This window comes from Pithys albifrons, chromosome 9, assembly GCF_047495875.1.
Source record: "Pithys albifrons albifrons isolate INPA30051 chromosome 9, PitAlb_v1, whole genome shotgun sequence".
Lineage (NCBI taxonomy): Eukaryota > Metazoa > Chordata > Aves > Passeriformes > Thamnophilidae > Pithys > Pithys albifrons.
In genome coordinates, this window is record NC_092466.1 from 13,105,548 (window position 1) to 13,123,308 (window position 17,761).

Genomic DNA, 17,761 nt, shown 5'->3' on the forward strand with positions numbered 1-17,761 from the left:
CACTGTTGGAAATTGAGCCCCATGCTGTTTGAAAAGAGGAAGAGGGTTCTAAAGCCGATTTGTACCTGTTTGTCTCCCTGGACAGCTCAGTGGTCCTCTTAATTACTCTTGCTTGATCTTAGTTCTGGTTTATGATTTTGCTCAGTGATTACAGTAAAATGAATCACTGGATTAGGTCATAATTTTCTGCTCATTTTCACGGAAAAAAAATTACATAATAGGATGCTGGTAGAAAAAGTTGGAATATTTAATATTTTGATTGTACTGGAAAATCCCAGTCCTGCTCTTGCCTCCATTGCCCGCAAGCTCCCATTGACTGTGGAGTCTGAGGGTGAAGTAGAAGGAAGACAAGCAAGGACATGTAAGGAACAGTCTGTGTAGTCCCAGTTTAATGAAGATCTCATGTGCAATGATTAGTGAAGATGCAGGAACTCCTGTAACTTCAGAATTTTAGTAACAATAGTAGATACTATTACAGGTGCCTCTTGTTTATCCCTCATGAAGAAGAATTCTGTTTGCTGTGAATTCTGATCCTACACAGTAGTTCAGGAAGGAGGTCTGTGTGTCTATCACAGTAGAAATCAGCACAACAGCCTCACTGGCCTGAAGAGCTGACACACTTGTCACTTACAGCAGAAGTAACACACATGGTCCACTGTGTTCATTGTGTGCACTTAAACTAAAATCCACATCTGGACTTGTCTAGATTATTCTTAAAATCAGAAATACCTAGAAATGTTTAAATGCTTTAGAGTAGTGGCAATTTCCAAGGTCAACCATGTTTAACCAGTTTGAATTGGCTTGTTACAGCTATCAGCACCCAATTGTCATAAAAAGACACCCTACATTCCAGTCAGAAAGAATTTAGCAACAAAATAAAATTACGTTTCAGTATTACTTAGAATTTATAATAACTTAAACAGAGGTGTGTGAATTTACTGTGAAATGAAGACCTTCATTTTTGTAATTGGATTATCTTGTGCAATCATTGTAGAAACGTGTGTGTACAGGTGATGGAAACCTCAATGTTTTGCATTCTTAAGGTGTCATTACAGTATGATGATTGCACAGCTCCTGTATTTTAAGCAGTTAGTTTGGAATCAGAGATAGAAGAGATGTTTTGAAAGTTATGTCAGTCTGAAAATATAGAAAGCTTATGGGTAACTAAAAGCTGCCTTTCTTCTGAGATACTTTATCCCTAGATCTTTATTCTTTTCTGCTCAAAGGAGAGGCTTAATGCCAGATTCTTTTCCAGATACATGTATCATATAGTTTCAGATCCTAGTAAATTATCTGCTATAAAAGCATGTTGACATTATCTGTTAGGTATGAGACTAGAACATGCTGACAGATTTTTAGAAAGAAATCTAAATCTGCACTGATACCTTTAAAATTCAGAATTGTAACTTGTAGCTTTCTGTAATTTTGATGAGAGTTACTGTGTATGTGTGAATCCTTCTCATTTTTTGCATATGCTGCCAATGTTAAACATTGTCTTCCATCCTGATCTGTTTCTGTGAGTGAATTTATTACAGGCCAGAATAATAGGATTATACTAAATCCATTTACAGCAGTGTATGCATTTCCTCTTACCAATAATGACAAGTACTAAAGCTATAAAAGTTATTTAGATTAACAGTCATATATTGTCTAAGAAATTAAGAAACGGTTTTAACCATTTTTTTCAAATGTTGTTAATCAGTTCTTGGACAGCACCTAAAAGTGCAAATGCAATCAAGAATTAATCTGGATAATGCAAATTAGATGAGGAGAACGTAAAATAGCTGGACAAAACATAAAATATACTGGATAAAGGAAAAGTCAGTGGAAAGCATATTCCCAGGCTTCTGTCAGCTCTACATAACAGCTCCACACAAATTCTACCCTGGTTTGTGCTCAAGTTACTTAATGCAGCCATAGCTTTTATGTCTGCATTCACTACACAATTAGTGTATTAACTGAGTAATTAATCCACAGATAATCACGGGCTGACTGTGTTTTATTTCTTAATTAGAATACCCTGCTGCAGCCAGCATTACAGTCATTATATATAGATTGTAAAAGCAAGGCTGTGGTGCTGAAGAGTTAATTGTTTGGGCCCATTTGAGTAGTCACTGATGGAACTGCTGGAAACAAAATCCATTTCTTTTGAGTCTGTTGGTCTTTCCACAAAAGGAAATGCATGGTAATGTTTCTAAAATGTCAGCTATTCATTTTCTAGCAGTAACAATTTTACGTGTGGCTAATTAACCACATCCTTTTCATTCTCAAGAGAATCTAACTTGTTTGGCAGCAGAAATTTTTTGTCAGTGACAAGGTATTTCTTTCCCAAACTGGATCTTGAACGTCAGTCATAATCAGATCTAGATCTTTGTCTTCAATGTTTTTTACTTTTTAATGGATTTGATTTTCTTTTACTCTCCTTAATGAAGGAACTGGCAAGAAAACACCCTCCTGTGCAGCGAGTCTCAGCCAGGGGTAACAGCAACCTCTCTAAGTTTTAACCCTATGAATTGGCAACAATTGTGTTTAGTCGCTGAGAGCTCCGTTTCCATCTGGCACATTGAAAGGAACAATGACGAGTATCAGCTTAAGCAAAAGTAAGTGTAACACCCTCTAGGTTGAGAGTAAAATCTAGAAGCATATTTCAGTAACTAAGACTAGCAACACATCTCTTTGCAAAGGATTTACTCTGATTTAGTTCATCTAGCACTTGCAATCAGAAATCCTAAATCCCAGCCACCATGAATGCATGTGGTCAGTCAAGTGAATTGAATTTATGATTTCATTTCTTGCCACTCACATGACCAGATTATGCACACTATGAAGCTCATACTAATCAGCTGCTTTGGCAGCTTCCATGAAAAGCTGCGTGACTGAAATAAGGTACTGCCTGCTCAGTTTTTCTGTAAGTCACTACATTGAGCATTGCTTTTGTAGCTATGAAACATCAAATTTGGATCAATTTCTTCCTTGTAAGCATAGTTAAACAATATGTTGTTGTGATCACAAACTATACCAGAAGCAGTATCAGCTTTCTTTGTGATTTCCAGCTTGTATGGCTCATTTACAGGTCCAGAAAAGGTGTTTCAGTCAATGCAATTCTAGTAAACTAGGAAACTAGTATTTATGTGTGCTAAAATGTTTTTTAGGGTTGGTATAAAAGTATTATGGATCATTCAAGTTGGAGTCCTCAAAGTATAACACTGGTGCTCTTTCAGTGGCAGCTACTTTACCATTCCCAACTGTGTTTAATGTTGTTAATTGTAATATGATCAGCATATTGCCACCGACACAGTTATACTAAGGAATATATAGATAATGCCTTAATTTGTGATCTGAAAAGAACACTGAAGGGTTCTGTGCCTTTTATCATTGCAGAGTATGTGTGTAAATACATATATACACTGACGTTTTCTCCATTACTTTTGCAGAAAAAAAGCCCATTTTGAAAACATGTTCCTCCATTTTGTATCAGCATTTACTATTCATAATTCTTCTCCTCAGAGTGTGCCTTTTGGTTTTTCTCAGCCCTGTGGAACTCCCTGATGAACAAGGGACTGTGAGTCCTCATGAGGATTTGTTTTTCCCAGTTTCTCGTAGTGATGATCCATACCATGGCCCTGATTTGCCAGTTTCAGCCATTGCTGGGCTCACAGGAGATGAAGCAGAAACATTTGTGGTAGTTATTGATTTTTTTCTTTTTACTGTGCCAAGTCATTATACTTTCTGTGCAAATATATGTAAATAAATGAATAATTTTAATGTTTGTTAAATAGGTACCACCTAGTAAATAGATCTTTTATCTCAACAATATTTTTGAAATCCATTTTGACAGGAGACTGAGAAGACACAATGCTGCTTCAATGTTCAGATTTCTGACACAGGCATTAGCACAGTAATGTATTTGTGCAGTGTAGACACGGATCTCTATCCCAGAAACAGAATGAAGTGTGTCAGCATTTAACTATGCCCACACTAATATAACCTGCTGAAACCTGGAAAACCTATTCCCGTGCTAAACCATCAAGTATCCTTACTTCCCCTTGGGATTGCTTTCTTTTTGACTTTGAATATGTCTCAAGGTATGGAAACATTGAAGGCTTCCTTGCAGACTGCAACCCCTGCTTTTGAAATCCATTTCCATATATATGGCACACCAAAACCCAGCATGCATAAGATGATACTGGCATTATAATACATCTTCTCTACAGACAAATGTGAGTTCTCTATTATCAGATTAGTATACCACGGGTTTCTGCCATAAACTTTTCTTACGAAGCAGAACTGAAATATAAAAGCAGGGAATGATGCTTTCCTGACCCCACCCTCTTCTTATGACTTCTTGCATTCAGAATCACAGAAGTTTTTGACTGTGTAACTCATTTCCCTTGGTTTCCAGAATGATCAAGAACTATAATGTCCTTTACTGATTCTGATTACATGTGAACTGTTTATATCTGAGATCACTTAGGACATGGAAAACGAAGATTAGTTTGCTCATCTGGGGCACTGCCTTTTCTTCTGCCTTACTGCCTCTTAGTTTAGGTGCAGATGATGAACTGCAAAACCCACTTTGTTCTTTAACCTGTAAAGTGAATTACAAGAAGTACAAGAAGTATTGGAGGGAAAAAAGCTCCTCTAATTAGGTTTGTGAGTCTTAATAGAATTTGTCCTTGAATGGATACTATTCCGTTCAGGAGTTGTAGGTTCTTATGCTTGAACTTGCAGAACCATGTCATGAACTTTTCCACATAGGCAAGTCTGTGCCTTTAACCGTACCAGATACCTCTATAAGGTCTTTGCATTCCCAGCTGCCTTCAAGAAAACTAGATTTCTTTTTATCACCTTTAAGGAGATTATTTTCTTCTTATACATAGAAATATTTCTGCAGTAAGAGTAGATTGTTCTTCTAGTCTTCAATGAAGATTTCCTCTTCTTTCAGATTATATGGTAAATATTTTGATACTTATTTACTATCCAAATTTCCTATTTTGGTAGTGAATATTGACAAAGTAATGAACATCAGGTTATTTATAAATGAAAGGTTTTATGTGGAAATACAAGCTGTTGTTCCTTTTGCTGTGCTGGTGGTATGATGCTTCCTGTGTGCAAAGTTGTGAGGTGATACACTCACAGTTTAGCACTGGGAAGCAATGAGTCTGTTTCTGACATGTTTCCACCTTGCTCCAGGTTGTGGTAGCTGAACAATTTTTTGCAGGATTGTAATTTATTGTGCCTTAGAGCACTAATTTCCCCATCCACACATGGCTGTGCATGTATACTCCATGTCTAACCGAGCAGAAAAATGCTGCTGGAACTTGGCACTGGGGGGAAATCTAATGCACATGTCCAGCGAGGTTAAACAACCCCTTCCAACACCCCAGCATTGCACATACAGTTTTGGCAAAGCAATTCCTGAGTAAGTGCATCAGAGTATACTTAAGGCGGAAGATACTTCTTTGAAATACTGTTTTATCAAGAGCCTTGTGTTGAAAAGTATGCAGGAACTTTTTGAGAGATTTAAATGAATGAAGTTGCTGAGTTCCTCTTATAGACAGCAATCTTCATGCTGCATTTGCTGTAATGGACCAGACTGTCCCACATAGAGGTGCTACAAGCAGCATTCTTCAGTGTCTTTATAAACTGACAGGCTGCTGTGGCACATCTGTCAGTGGTTACTGTCACCAATGATTTACATACCAATGCAAATGTCCACGAGCAGTTATCTGACTCTGGCCCAAAATCTATGCCTCAACTTTTGGAAACTCTGTAGAGTTGTTTTCCTCTCTACCATCATAAATGGTTTTTCAATTAGAAGGAGAAAACCTGCTTCTTCTGTGGTGGTTAATGAGGTGTTTTCAGCTGAATGTAGTGGGAGTGGTATCATGGCCTGAAGAAATGCTTCCTGTCTCTGCAAAATTAGACAGAAGGATTTTTGTTCTTTATCACTAAATCCAAGTTAGTTGAGATTGATGTTTTTTCACATTGATGTCAGTGGAGAACCATTTATTCAGGCTATTATGTAAAGGAGTAACCTGTATTCCCTTCGAGGCTGTATCCCACTCCTAAGGAATGGGTGAGAGGCAAGTAAGGAAAGCAAGCCCGATGCCATTGTGATTGATTGCCTCTTGGAAAAGTGTTCGTGTTCCATACTCTACAACCACATACTGAGGCTGGATACGTACCCAAGTGTAACCACAGCGGGGCAGCAGAGGGAAAGGAATTGAAATATCCTACAGCTTTCCGTCCTTTTCCTTCTTGCCTTAGATTGATGTAATTTTGTTTCTGTATTTCTTAATGTTGAGACCTGAGTTTTCTTAACATTCTTTTCCATGACAAGCTCATTTGAATCCACTTCCTCTCTACCACCAATTTTATTCAATTGTCTTTTTATAAAATATCATGGATTTTTTTTCCCTGATGGGGTGCTGCTCAAAATGGAGAGAAGTTAAAAAAAAAGACAGTGTTGTGATTATGATTATGATTATTATGATGCACCACTGTACCAATGCACGGTTCAAGAAGCAATCTGGTTTGGGATTTACATAATTTCATCCTAGGATTAACGTATTTTACCTAGTTTATGTGTAAAGACAGTGATGACAGCAGGTACAAAGGAATATTATAGAAGTTGTGGTTACACAGGAATTGCAGAAATTCAGTTACAACGTTCCCAAAGATTTGTGGTGTTCAAGCCTCATAAAATCACTGAAAGTGCCTGTCGTAAATGTTTCTCTGGGTGATGTAAAGCCCTATTGCCTATAGATTTATTACTGTTAGTCCTATTTGATTTATAAAGTAAATATTAATATACTTTATTTCGGTAACATTTTCCCCTGAGAAATTAAAAGTGCTTTGTAAGCATAAATAGTGAGTTACTTACCCAGAATCATATAGCAAGTTCTTGGCATATTTTGCTAATGAACTCCAGGTACTTATGAATCTCTGTTCTATGTTTTCAGCACAAGTCCATCCATATTTTCTGTTTTTATAGAACCTTTAGGAGCCAGCAGGTGTTTTATCAAATTATATAATCTTTTCTTCTTTCATCCGTCCTGTTGTTTGGTGTTCCTCACCGCTTCTGCACCCATGCACAGTGCTTGGAATCCTCTCTTGTAAATGGTTTCCCAAAGTTTTCTTGTGTTTTGTTCCACTCTTCCCCTCCCTGAATTCTCTTTAATCTGGTTCTATCTATCATGGTATTTTTATGATACCTGTTATTGTTGTATCTGAACAGGTTACTCTCTGTCTTTAATAATATTTGGTGGAGAAGTTCTGTTCTTCCTGTTTTGCGGTTGACAGATTTACAAGACTATTTTTAGCAAAATGAAATTCAAGGCATATGACAAGTCTGGGTTAGGGATATTCCTAGCACTAATTAGCAGATGACACAAAGGTTGACAGAGCTGTTTTACAGAACAATTTGGATTTTACAGTAAGATAAGCTGTTCAAACAAAGTGTGTTTTAGTACTGCCAAGTATGCAAGAACCACATGCTTACGTTATGGCTACAAAGTAGAGGAATATCCTGAAAAGCAATTTGAAAAGCTTTTGTCACAGTGAGTAACCATTTAAATTCGGGCTTCCAGTGCCCTTCTGACATTTAAAAAAATCTAGGAATCCAATGTGTTGAATTTTATGATAATTTTTATCATTAAAAATTTGGGAGATGACATGGTTATCATGAGACAATATCTTTGTGTGGATGGGGAAGACACCAGAGAGATTTTCAGACTAGACGACAAAACTACAACAGATGCAAGTGCTGGAGAATAAATCCAGATAAAAGCAAATTTTAAAATATATAGGTTTTCATTGAAAATACAATTCATCATTTAAAAAATCTTCTAGAGAAAGAGAAGTGGTTTCTCCACTGCTATCTCCAGACATACACTTTTCTGGAGAATGTTCTCCTTTCTCAAGTTATTGGCTTCAGTGAAGAGATGATTGAATAAAATAAGGCTGATGTTAAACAAGTGGTCAGACTTTATAAGGTAATGATTGTTTGGAGTTTTTTTCCTTGAAATGTATGTAACTGCTTGTAATGGTATTTCCCAGCTGTTGATTGAACTTGTTTGTTTTCATGCTGAAGCCTAGAAATTTTATTAAGACTGCAGTGCATCCCACTGCCCACTGCTGGACTGCAACTTCAGAAATCTACATGGGCTGTGAAGAAGGATATGTTCTGGCAATTGATGCTGAGAAACACAGTGCTTCTGTTCTCCAACAAAAACCTCCACCTGGTAAGAAATAGCTGTCTGTGTTTTATTCAAGTAGGGAGGAAAGTGGATAAGTGAAAGCATTTCTGCTTCTGTTCTCCTGTTGTGTACCTTATGGAAATTAAAAAGCTGTATTGTAGAACCCTGCTCTTTTTTTTAGTATGGTAAACATTTGAGAATGTCTTTTGAGCTTCTGTGTGGGTTTCTTTAGCATCCAATAACTGACTTTCATTTTTCTTTAAATAAAAACCCTCTGAATACATCAAAATTGATAAAATTATATTTCCAGGAGCCCAGATTGTATTAACCAGCCTTACTGGATTAACATTAAACTATTCATATAACAGGTAGATACAATGTTTTTACTATTAGTTAGGTAGCAATAATTTATTTTATTTTACATTAAATATTGGATAATCTTCATTTGCTATGTTAGGTATTGCTAGAAGTGATCTCTGAGGGCTCATGATGAGTCTTCAAACAACAAAACTCAAGTAGTGTTGCTTAATAGCGTTCCTTAATGTCAGTTCTTATATAGACTGTTCTAGAATGAAAACAGGGGTGTAAAGAGTACCAGGCTTTATTGCAGAACATGTGAAGCAGAGAAAGTGAACAGAAGATGTCTTTGGCTTCAAACAAAGAAATCTGCTTTTAATTTATTCTAGAATTAGAGGACCTGTGATTGATTGCGACTTGCCAAGGTGATTTGTCTGCCCTATATATACTCCCAATCTTTTCTTCTTTTTTCCTGTAATGCATGACTTTTTAAGCTGCAGCAAGTATTCCTGACTTTTGCTTTTGATAGTTAATACTGAAATGGAAGACTGCTTTAAAAACCAAAACCACCACCAACAAAACCCTAACCCCCCTCAAACAAACAAAACCAAGACTCACAAAAACCCCCAAGCCAACAAACCAGCATTATTGCTGTTTTTGAAACTATCAGAGTGTTAAATTTAGCAAATCAAGAGACAGAAATCATAAAAAAAAAGAAGAGGTGTGACCAGAGCTGGTTTTGCCAGTTGAGTAGAAGGCAACAAGAATATTTGCCATTTGGGCTTTTTCTTGGCCTGTATATTCTTCTTTGAGTCCTGTCCTAAAACTGTATCACAAAATGGTCTGTAATTATGTTATACTGAAGCTTTTGTTTAATTTAAAACATACTGAAATCTGTATTTAGCAAAATGCTTGAGTGCATGTCCAGCTTTAAGCACATGCTGAATTTTTGTTGTGGTGTTGCAAACAGAGTCATAAGCAGCCCCATCATTTCACTTGGGCATTTTTTATGACTGGCTGAAGTTTCCTTTGTAAATATATCAACTTTTTAAACAAATCATTGTTAGAAATAACAATATCATAACTAAACACTAGAAGAAAGACGAATCTTTACCACTCTCCATGCCAAGTGCTGCTCTCTCCCTTTTACAGCTGTGAGCTGAACCACAGAACTGTGTTTGCTGAGTTGCACAGATGGCAGAAATGGTGGATATTGGGGAATTAAACTTAACCTGGCCTTTGGTTCAGCAGAGCAGAATACAAGTGACTTTTGTTGCAATACCAGCATATAAACAAGGTTGACATTATAAATTGTTTTCTTTTGTGCAGAGTACATGCAAAAAACATCAGATGTGGTGTCGTATGTTCGTAGAGAAGTACAGAAAAAGAAAGGTAATTCTATGTTCAAATCAAACTAATATATTATTAGGCAGCACCACTGATATCTGGGAGTAAATACGTGACTACAGCTGGTTAGAAAATTTCATCTCGCATGAGGCTCTGTAAGACACATTATTGGCAATCTTATGTGTGCTTACATGAGACAAGATTAATAGCTTTTGTGCTAATAGACAGCCTAATTAAAAGCCTCGGGAGAAACAGCAGCAGTGGAATAATTTCTGATTGTTCTAATTTAAATTGGAATAAGTGATGATAGAATAGGTTACCTACTGCTTCGTTTTAGCAACTTTTTTTAGAAATGCAATCACTTGTAATTTATTTGAGTTAGGATTTAGGGGTTCATTTCAAACATTGCTTTGAGCTCCATGGTACAAAAAAAATTAATTTTGTTATTTTTTGTTGGATTTGTGCCCTCAGGTGGCAAACCAAATGATCTGCAAAACCCAGTATTTTCCATGGCATTTTGTAATGAGGGAATGTATGCAGCTGGAAGGGTAAGGCATCCTTTATGCTTTTAACTTACTCTTATTGTGTGCAAATCAAAGAACATTCAAATGGAGTATATTTGCAGAGTTCACCACAAAAACAGGAGTTAGAAGAAAGTGAAGGACTTAAGGACTATAAACGTCTGGTGTTGTCTTTATTTTCTTTGTTAAGACAGGACAAATGGGAGCAGGGTGTGAAAAGATTACATTTGTGTAGTCAAGGAAGCAACAAAAGAGGACAATCCTGTTTTTAACAAAAGACAGAACATTGTAGAGGAACAAAAAAGAAGGATGGACAAAAAGTAGAAAAGGAGAGAAAATGGCCAAAAGAACTGCCAAATTGTTTTCTGCAAAATCTAACTCAGTATCTAACTCAATCTGACAATGCCATTGTGCATTCCTGCTCAAGAGTGGGACAAATTCTTATGCTGTCTCGAACAATACGAAATCTTAATTAGTAGCTGACGAGAGAGTCTGTTGTTATCAAACACTGACTGTTACTAAGAATTGTATTAAAGAACACCTTCATTTTCAATAGACTTATTATCCAGTGTAAGAGTCCTTTGGATTTAAGGATGCTAAAGACAAATGAGACCAGTAGTGGTGGGATACAGTTAAACACTGCTACTTTAGAGGTTTTCAGAAATTCTTGCACTTCAGTTTGCCTGATAATATAAATGATATAGACCTTATGTGGATTTGTACTTTTCTGCACAGGATGGCGTTTTACTGTTTTATCACATCAAAGATCTGCAGTATGAGATGAAACTCTGTGCTGATATCTCACAACCCATATCCAGCCTCGTATTCTCGCCTGATTACACCTTTCTTCTGCTTGTCACTGAGCAGGTATCACATTTGAGATAACAGCACTGCATAATGGCATGTTCCTGTGATTCTGTCTGTGTATACTGATACTATTAGTGTGAAATGTCTCATGTAATCACACAAGTCAACAAATTATATCAGAAGTGCACACAGTCCTTTCTGTGTTTTTTACTGAAAATTGGAAAGACTTTTAATGAAGCACAGAACAATTGTCTCCTAAGTACCTAATGTTGTGATTTCCCAACGGAAGTACTTGTATGTGTACAGCAGAGTACATGTTCAGGGTCTCCTGTGTGTCCAGGTCATGGGGGACCTACTGAGCATGAAATGTAGGGTTGATATGTGCTTGGACAGCATGAAAAGTGTGTCTGGGGCATATCAGTCCTACTGTGACTCTGCAATTGTTCTCTCCGTAAAGTTGTCTGGCAACCCAGTCCAAGATCCTTCTTTGACTCGCCTGATGTCCACAAATCTTACACAAGGGTCCCAAATACTCAAATTCCACCTGTTTTCCCCGACCTTAAATAATTTAAATTGTCATTTTTAGAACTCTCGAGCTGTTGTCGTGTGTGAGTCAGGAGGTTCTGTGTACAGGACAGCAGTGCAATGGTAACTTTGCTCATGTTCCCTCTCTGATTTCATTCTCCTTTTGTAAAATGAGTGGAAGAAATTCTAAAATCTTTGTCAATACCAGCTATGAATTGTTTTTAAGAGATTTTGAGATTTTGAGATGAAAACATCTTTTAAAGCTTAAGATTTATTATTTTTGTTTTGTGTTGTTTTAGAATATTTATTAATTTCTGGAGTAACATGAAATTGGGTGGATTTAAGTTATTTTATTAAAGTAGTTTTGAGAAACAAAACGTCTTGAAAATGTGACTAGCTGGATCTCTCTAAAATGAACTAATCTGATTTTCATCTAGCATCAATTAATATAATTCACTAGATTGAGAAGAATCCAACTGAGCACTTTTTACCTCAGTTTAGAGTCAAGTATAAAACTTCAAAGAGTGAAGCTCAGAAAGATGGGTGTTTTGCTGAAGCCTTTGAAAGCTTATAATGAAAAGTTTCATAGCCCAGTGATGGACTATTTCTCTTTATTTATCAGGGTCCAGTCTATAGTTACAAACCTGCTCATAGTGGAGAAGCTGTCAAACTTTTGGACACAAGCAGCAGTTGTTTTCTGGCAGCTGATTTTCTTATTCCAGGGGAAAAGTACTGTGTGGTAAGAAATTGCATTGTTTCTTGTATAGAATAGTGGCTCATTCTGGGTTGCTAAGGGACAAAATTAAAGGCCTTGCAGAAATTGGGACTGTTCTGATATTTGTTACAGTTGTGTAATTTCTCATTAAGGAAGGAAATGACATTAATTCAGGTATAGCCTATAAAAAGGTCAGAACTTGCCCTAGAATGCAGGTTGTATAATTTATGGTTGCTGTAACATTGTATCGGTTCTGCTGCTGATTTGTATGACTTCCTAGTGTTTGGGAAGATAGCTGAGCAAAAGGTGAATTCAATTCAGAGAACTGATGTTGGAAAAAGACATTTCTACTGATCTTTTCAGCCTTCTGCACAAATTGGAACATCCTAAGAGATACCTCTGTCCTGGGTCCAGGGACAAAGAAGGCCTTCCTCATGGATCTGTTCATTCTGAGAAATTCCTTGCTTTCCTCCTATGTCTTTTACTCCTGCAAGACATGTACTTTAGCCAGCAGTTCAATTCCAGGCCATGAATTCTTCAAGTAGGCAGCCCAGCAAACCTGGTGTCTGTGTCAATTAAATTGGCTGAATTGCTTTGTTGGCCATTAGTCTGGGAACAGAAAATTTTACTGGACACTGAATGAGTCATGTGAGGCTTGAGTGATCTCTAGTCTTGCTTTACTGTGGAATTACAAAATAGCTTATAATATATAGGCTATTATATATTATAAGGCTATATCCTTATATATAGGATATAAGAAGAACTCAAGTACCGTTATATGCATCATCTTTCTTGTGAGAAAACAAGACCCCTCCTCAAGTTGCAGCAATTCACAAAAATTATTAAATGTTTTCCTTAGGCAGGTGTACCTTGCAGCAACGAGACTTAAAGGAAAAACTAGATAATCCCAAGTGAAACCAGTAACCCTTGATCTGCTGTGCTCAGGATCAGTTGAATTTATTTTCTGTAGAAGATCAGTAGTCACTTCCTGACTATTTGATTATTTCATCCCCTTCTGACCATGTTTTTCTCTTTTCAACAGTCCGTAACAATTTCAGGTGAAGTACAGATTTGGGTTCTGGAAGATGGAACTTGCCTCAGCAAGCTAAACCTTGGTATTGAGGTACACATAACCAGAAGCTTATATAGTGATTGATACTTAATTTTTTTAAATTATTTTTCAATTGACAGCATAATATTACACAGATTTGGATCAATCAGTGCTGGTGGAAGCTTAGTAATGTCTTTGAACAACCCATGAATGAGATTTAAAAAATCAGAATGTTTCCTTGAACTAATCATGTGTTTAATTTGACCATAAAGCAGAGAAAAAATTTCAACTAAATGTCCTAGTGATGTGTCTTTAAGTACAAATTTGTAAATAACCTCTATATTTTTATATTACTTTTATTTTTTAATGAGTAACAGAAACTTTTTGGGAGTATAAGAACTAAATGCCATGATTGATTGGTTTTAAGAATTAAGTTGATAAAATTATTGCTTTGTCCTGATTTAAGATTCATTCAAACCCTGAAATCTGACATAGTAAGAAAAAAATCCCTTTCTATAACAGCTACTTATAACAGTACACATAACAGTGCACTCACTGTCCTATTTAGGGGAAACTTCTTTCACTTCAAATCTGGATACTGGATATGATGGTTGGGTTTTTTTCTGAAAAGAACAGAATAAGCTTTTGACGTGTAGCTACAGAGCGTGGGTAAAATTCCTGTGATGTCTCTTAAACACTTTCTCTGTTAAAGAAGTGGGTTTTAGGTAAACCACTTGGGGTTCTTCTTCAAATTTTAGAGACTTTTAAATAGCAAAAGAAATTGCATATTAACACATAACATAAGATATAAAAATATATGGAACTGTTAAGTATCTTTTACCTCTCAACTAGGCAACTGCTATGGCTTGCTGTCCCTCCTCCAACAGTGTTGCTGTAGGGGCCAAAAAAGGTCAAATCTATTTCCTTGATGTTACCAAAGCTGAAGCTCCACGGGTTGTTCACAGAATTTTTCTTTCCAACTTTCCAGTGCTGTCTTTGCAGTAAGTATGTAGTAACAAGGGTAGGAGTACTGTTCATTTATTGCTTGAGTAATAATATTGGAAGTTGAAAAAAAAAGGCAGTTTTTATTCTAAGAATAATGAATTAAAATATTTTAATAGCTTCTATTTTTCCCAACACAGTCTGAGCTGCCTGCAAGAGGACTAGTAGCAGGACTTATATGAGAGAAATATAAGAAATCTGTATTTGAAAAAGGTTTATCTGAGCACTGAGGATACTGATATATAAGACACTTTCTGAAAGATCACCATATGCAGTAATTATGGACAATTCCATGTGTCTAACTCTAGAGAATTACTTCTCACTGAATGTAAATTTGAGGTTTTGTGAAGTTAAGCTTAAGCCTTTTGGTAATGTCTTCTTATATGGTGGATTTTTGTCACCATTATTCATTTGCTTAAAGTTCTGGACTTCAGTTGTGTTTAAGTTCTCAGTGAAGTTAGCAAGTTATGGGAGTGAAATTATTTGACTTTTTATTGACTGTATTGAACTGATTTCTACTTATATTTTACCTAGTTATGATCAGAGTGGCCAGTTCCTCATTGCAAGAGCTACTGAAGGACATGTCTTTATTCTGGATGCTCGGCCATCAAAATTATTCCAAGTTCTGGGATATATAGGTAATATATGTAACGACATTAATTTTCTTTTCACTGTTTTCTGTAATTTAAGTACACTTGCTGATCAGACTAAGCCATTCTCCTTCATTCTACTTATTTTCTTGGAGGACTAAAGATATTCTTCCCACGTATTTTCACCAGTCCAGATTTTTTCCCCTCTGTAATTTTAGTTAACAAATATACCAATATTACCTTTCTTCCACAGCATGTATAAGTAACAGGGAAAAGAACAGATTAGCTGACCAACTGATCAGAGCTCCAGCACAAAACTAATAGTGATGGAAAGGAAGTAAAGACCTTTGTGAGAATTTAGACTAAAACTGCAGGTTGTGATATCTGTGTGCAATCTCCTGTTACAAGTTTGCACAACAGACTCTTTAACATGGGGACTGCTGAAATTGTCAGCTTTGCTGGCTGATCATGAAGAATAAAATGTGATGGAATTTTAACTCAGAAAAAAAATCTGAAATTTGTAAATTTATTTTTCCAGTAGCATCTTACAGATCACATCTTTTTCCATTCCAGTAACATTATTTTTACTGATCACATCTGTTTGTATAGATCTTCAGCATAATTTTAAGTATAAATGACATTATTTTAGCATTCTAATTGGTATAACAAATAGGATTTTATCTCCTTAAACAATTTTCATAATTTGCCTGGTCATGTTCTCATTGTCTGTCTGGCATTTTAAAGAAGGGTTTTTCTGTGCTTTATCTGGCAGTTATCAGCAGACAGCCTCAAAATTGCAACAATTCAAGCTAGATGTAAACTCAGATTTGAATGTTTAATATAATAATAACACTCTGGTGGTTAGGGATTCCCAGCAGCCAAAGCCTGCAGGGGAGCTGTGTGAATGCAGCACTTCTTGAAACCAAGTTGAGATGAAGTGTATTCCCAGCAGGGATCTTGCTTTGTTCCACTTGGTATCTTAGTGAAACTAATGTTACCATGCTTCAGTAACAATTTCATTGGTATTTCTTACCTGCTTCAGTGTTGGCAGATGAAGTGCTTGATCTTTCTGTTGTTTCTGACTTCAAGAATGACTTAGTTGAAGTCATGGTACTTCTTAATGTAGCAGAGGTCCCACGAGCAAGACTGGAAATTTTTTGTCTCTCTTCAGCAATCGCAACAGGTGAGAACTGAAATACAAACTATGTGATCTTTTCCTAAGGCTTAAAACTTAGTGTCAGATTATCTAGTTAGTTACATTTAATTTTTAAAAGGCCTTACAGTTAAAACATTTTTAAAAAAGAAGTTTTCAACTAAGTATTTACTTAAAATATTCACTAATGTTGGACTTCTTGTGCCTATATTTAGACCTATAAAACAGGGCTTGATTTTCAAGCTTCAGATCTACAGGTTTTGTCTTAATTTCGGTCTTAATATCAGGTGTCTTATCAGTCTTAATTTCAGGTGTCCTCAAATTAAGGAACCAGAAGTCCTTTTGAAGATGTGAATTTTTAGTATTTTACCACCCAGACTATGTGTTCCGCATGGCAGAGATGCCTAAAACAAGTTCTGGATGCAGGCAGTGATGACATCAACCTGCATGCAGACTAATTAGCACTGATGACATAATATTCAAGATGCAGAGTAAATTAGTGTATGCAAATTGTCACATCACTGTGGATAAACTGTTTCTAGTACTTCTTTAGAGCCAGTAGAGCTATTGCTCTGCTTCACATCAGCACAGCTCAGAGTTAATGTTAAATCTAAGTATCTTAATTCCCAGTCTCTTCCCTGAAAACTCATATCATGCTCACTCCTTGCTGAGAATGGTTTTCATAACTACATGGTAGGCAAAAGCACTTGCATCAGAGGCAGTGATGCCCTTCCTCCCTCTTTCTTTTGTCAATCTTTTAGATAATGATAAGTATGTGAATGAACAAGGAATGCTTAATGTTACTGCCCTTAAAAAGAAGCAATATGATCTGGATTACCCTTTGAGCTCAGCAGTCAGATTGAAGGATAACATTGTGTATGGCTGCTGTATCTGTGCACCTTTCATCTGTAAATACCATCTCTCTGAAGAGGTAATTCTCTGAAGTTGTATTATTTTGGGTGGTGGTTAAATATCAGCAAACAAAGGCTATAGATGGAGTGAATATAGCAGGCTGTTATCTTGAAGAAATCTTCTCTGCTAAAAATACCTACCCCATCTGTACTCCTCAACTTTCAGTATCCTACCAACTACTCAGAAACTTGGCAAAAGCCATTTCCTTGTTCTGCTGTATTGGTTCTTAAACTCATACAGCTTGCAGGCAGTTTACATGTGGCTCCTGTGCTGGAGCTGTATGTTTGTGCAGTCTGCTGAGTGATCTGGGTACCCAGGTAGTGAAGGAACTGAAGCAACGTGAACCCAGGACTCTCATATGCAACTGCAAACCCAGCCCAGCCCTGCCTCACACTGAAGGCAGTGGGAGCTTCAGGAAGTCACTGCCATTGCCTGCTGAGGAACTGCAGCTCTCTGCAGCTCACAGGGCTCCCTCAGTTTAAGTGTTGAGTCAAGTAACAAAGTGAATTCCAAAGGTCAACATTTCTCCTTGGCAAATCCCATCCTTTCTGAGCCAAGAAACTGCAGGACCAAACATACTGAATACAGACCTTTTTGAAGAGATGAGATGCTAATCAGCAGCGTAGCAATTGGCACTGCT

At 36.7% G+C, this 17,761-nt stretch overlaps 1 protein-coding gene across 1 annotated transcript in view; it reads left to right on the plus strand.

Moving 5' to 3' along the window:
* CFAP43 (cilia and flagella associated protein 43) overlaps window positions 1-17,761 on the plus strand; it is a 43,324-nt gene that overhangs the window by 3,219 nt on the left and 22,344 nt on the right. Inside the window, exons 4-15 of the mRNA XM_071564034.1 lie at window positions 2,433-2,600; window positions 3,532-3,682; window positions 8,096-8,246; window positions 9,828-9,890; window positions 10,317-10,393; window positions 11,102-11,233; window positions 12,321-12,437; window positions 13,456-13,536; window positions 14,317-14,465; window positions 15,001-15,104; window positions 16,099-16,239; window positions 16,971-17,140. Coding sequence (XP_071420135.1) covers window positions 2,433-2,600; window positions 3,532-3,682; window positions 8,096-8,246; window positions 9,828-9,890; window positions 10,317-10,393; window positions 11,102-11,233; window positions 12,321-12,437; window positions 13,456-13,536; window positions 14,317-14,465; window positions 15,001-15,104; window positions 16,099-16,239; window positions 16,971-17,140 — 1,504 coding nt within the window. The remainder of the gene's footprint in view (window positions 1-2,432; window positions 2,601-3,531; window positions 3,683-8,095; window positions 8,247-9,827; window positions 9,891-10,316; window positions 10,394-11,101; window positions 11,234-12,320; window positions 12,438-13,455; window positions 13,537-14,316; window positions 14,466-15,000; window positions 15,105-16,098; window positions 16,240-16,970; window positions 17,141-17,761) is intronic.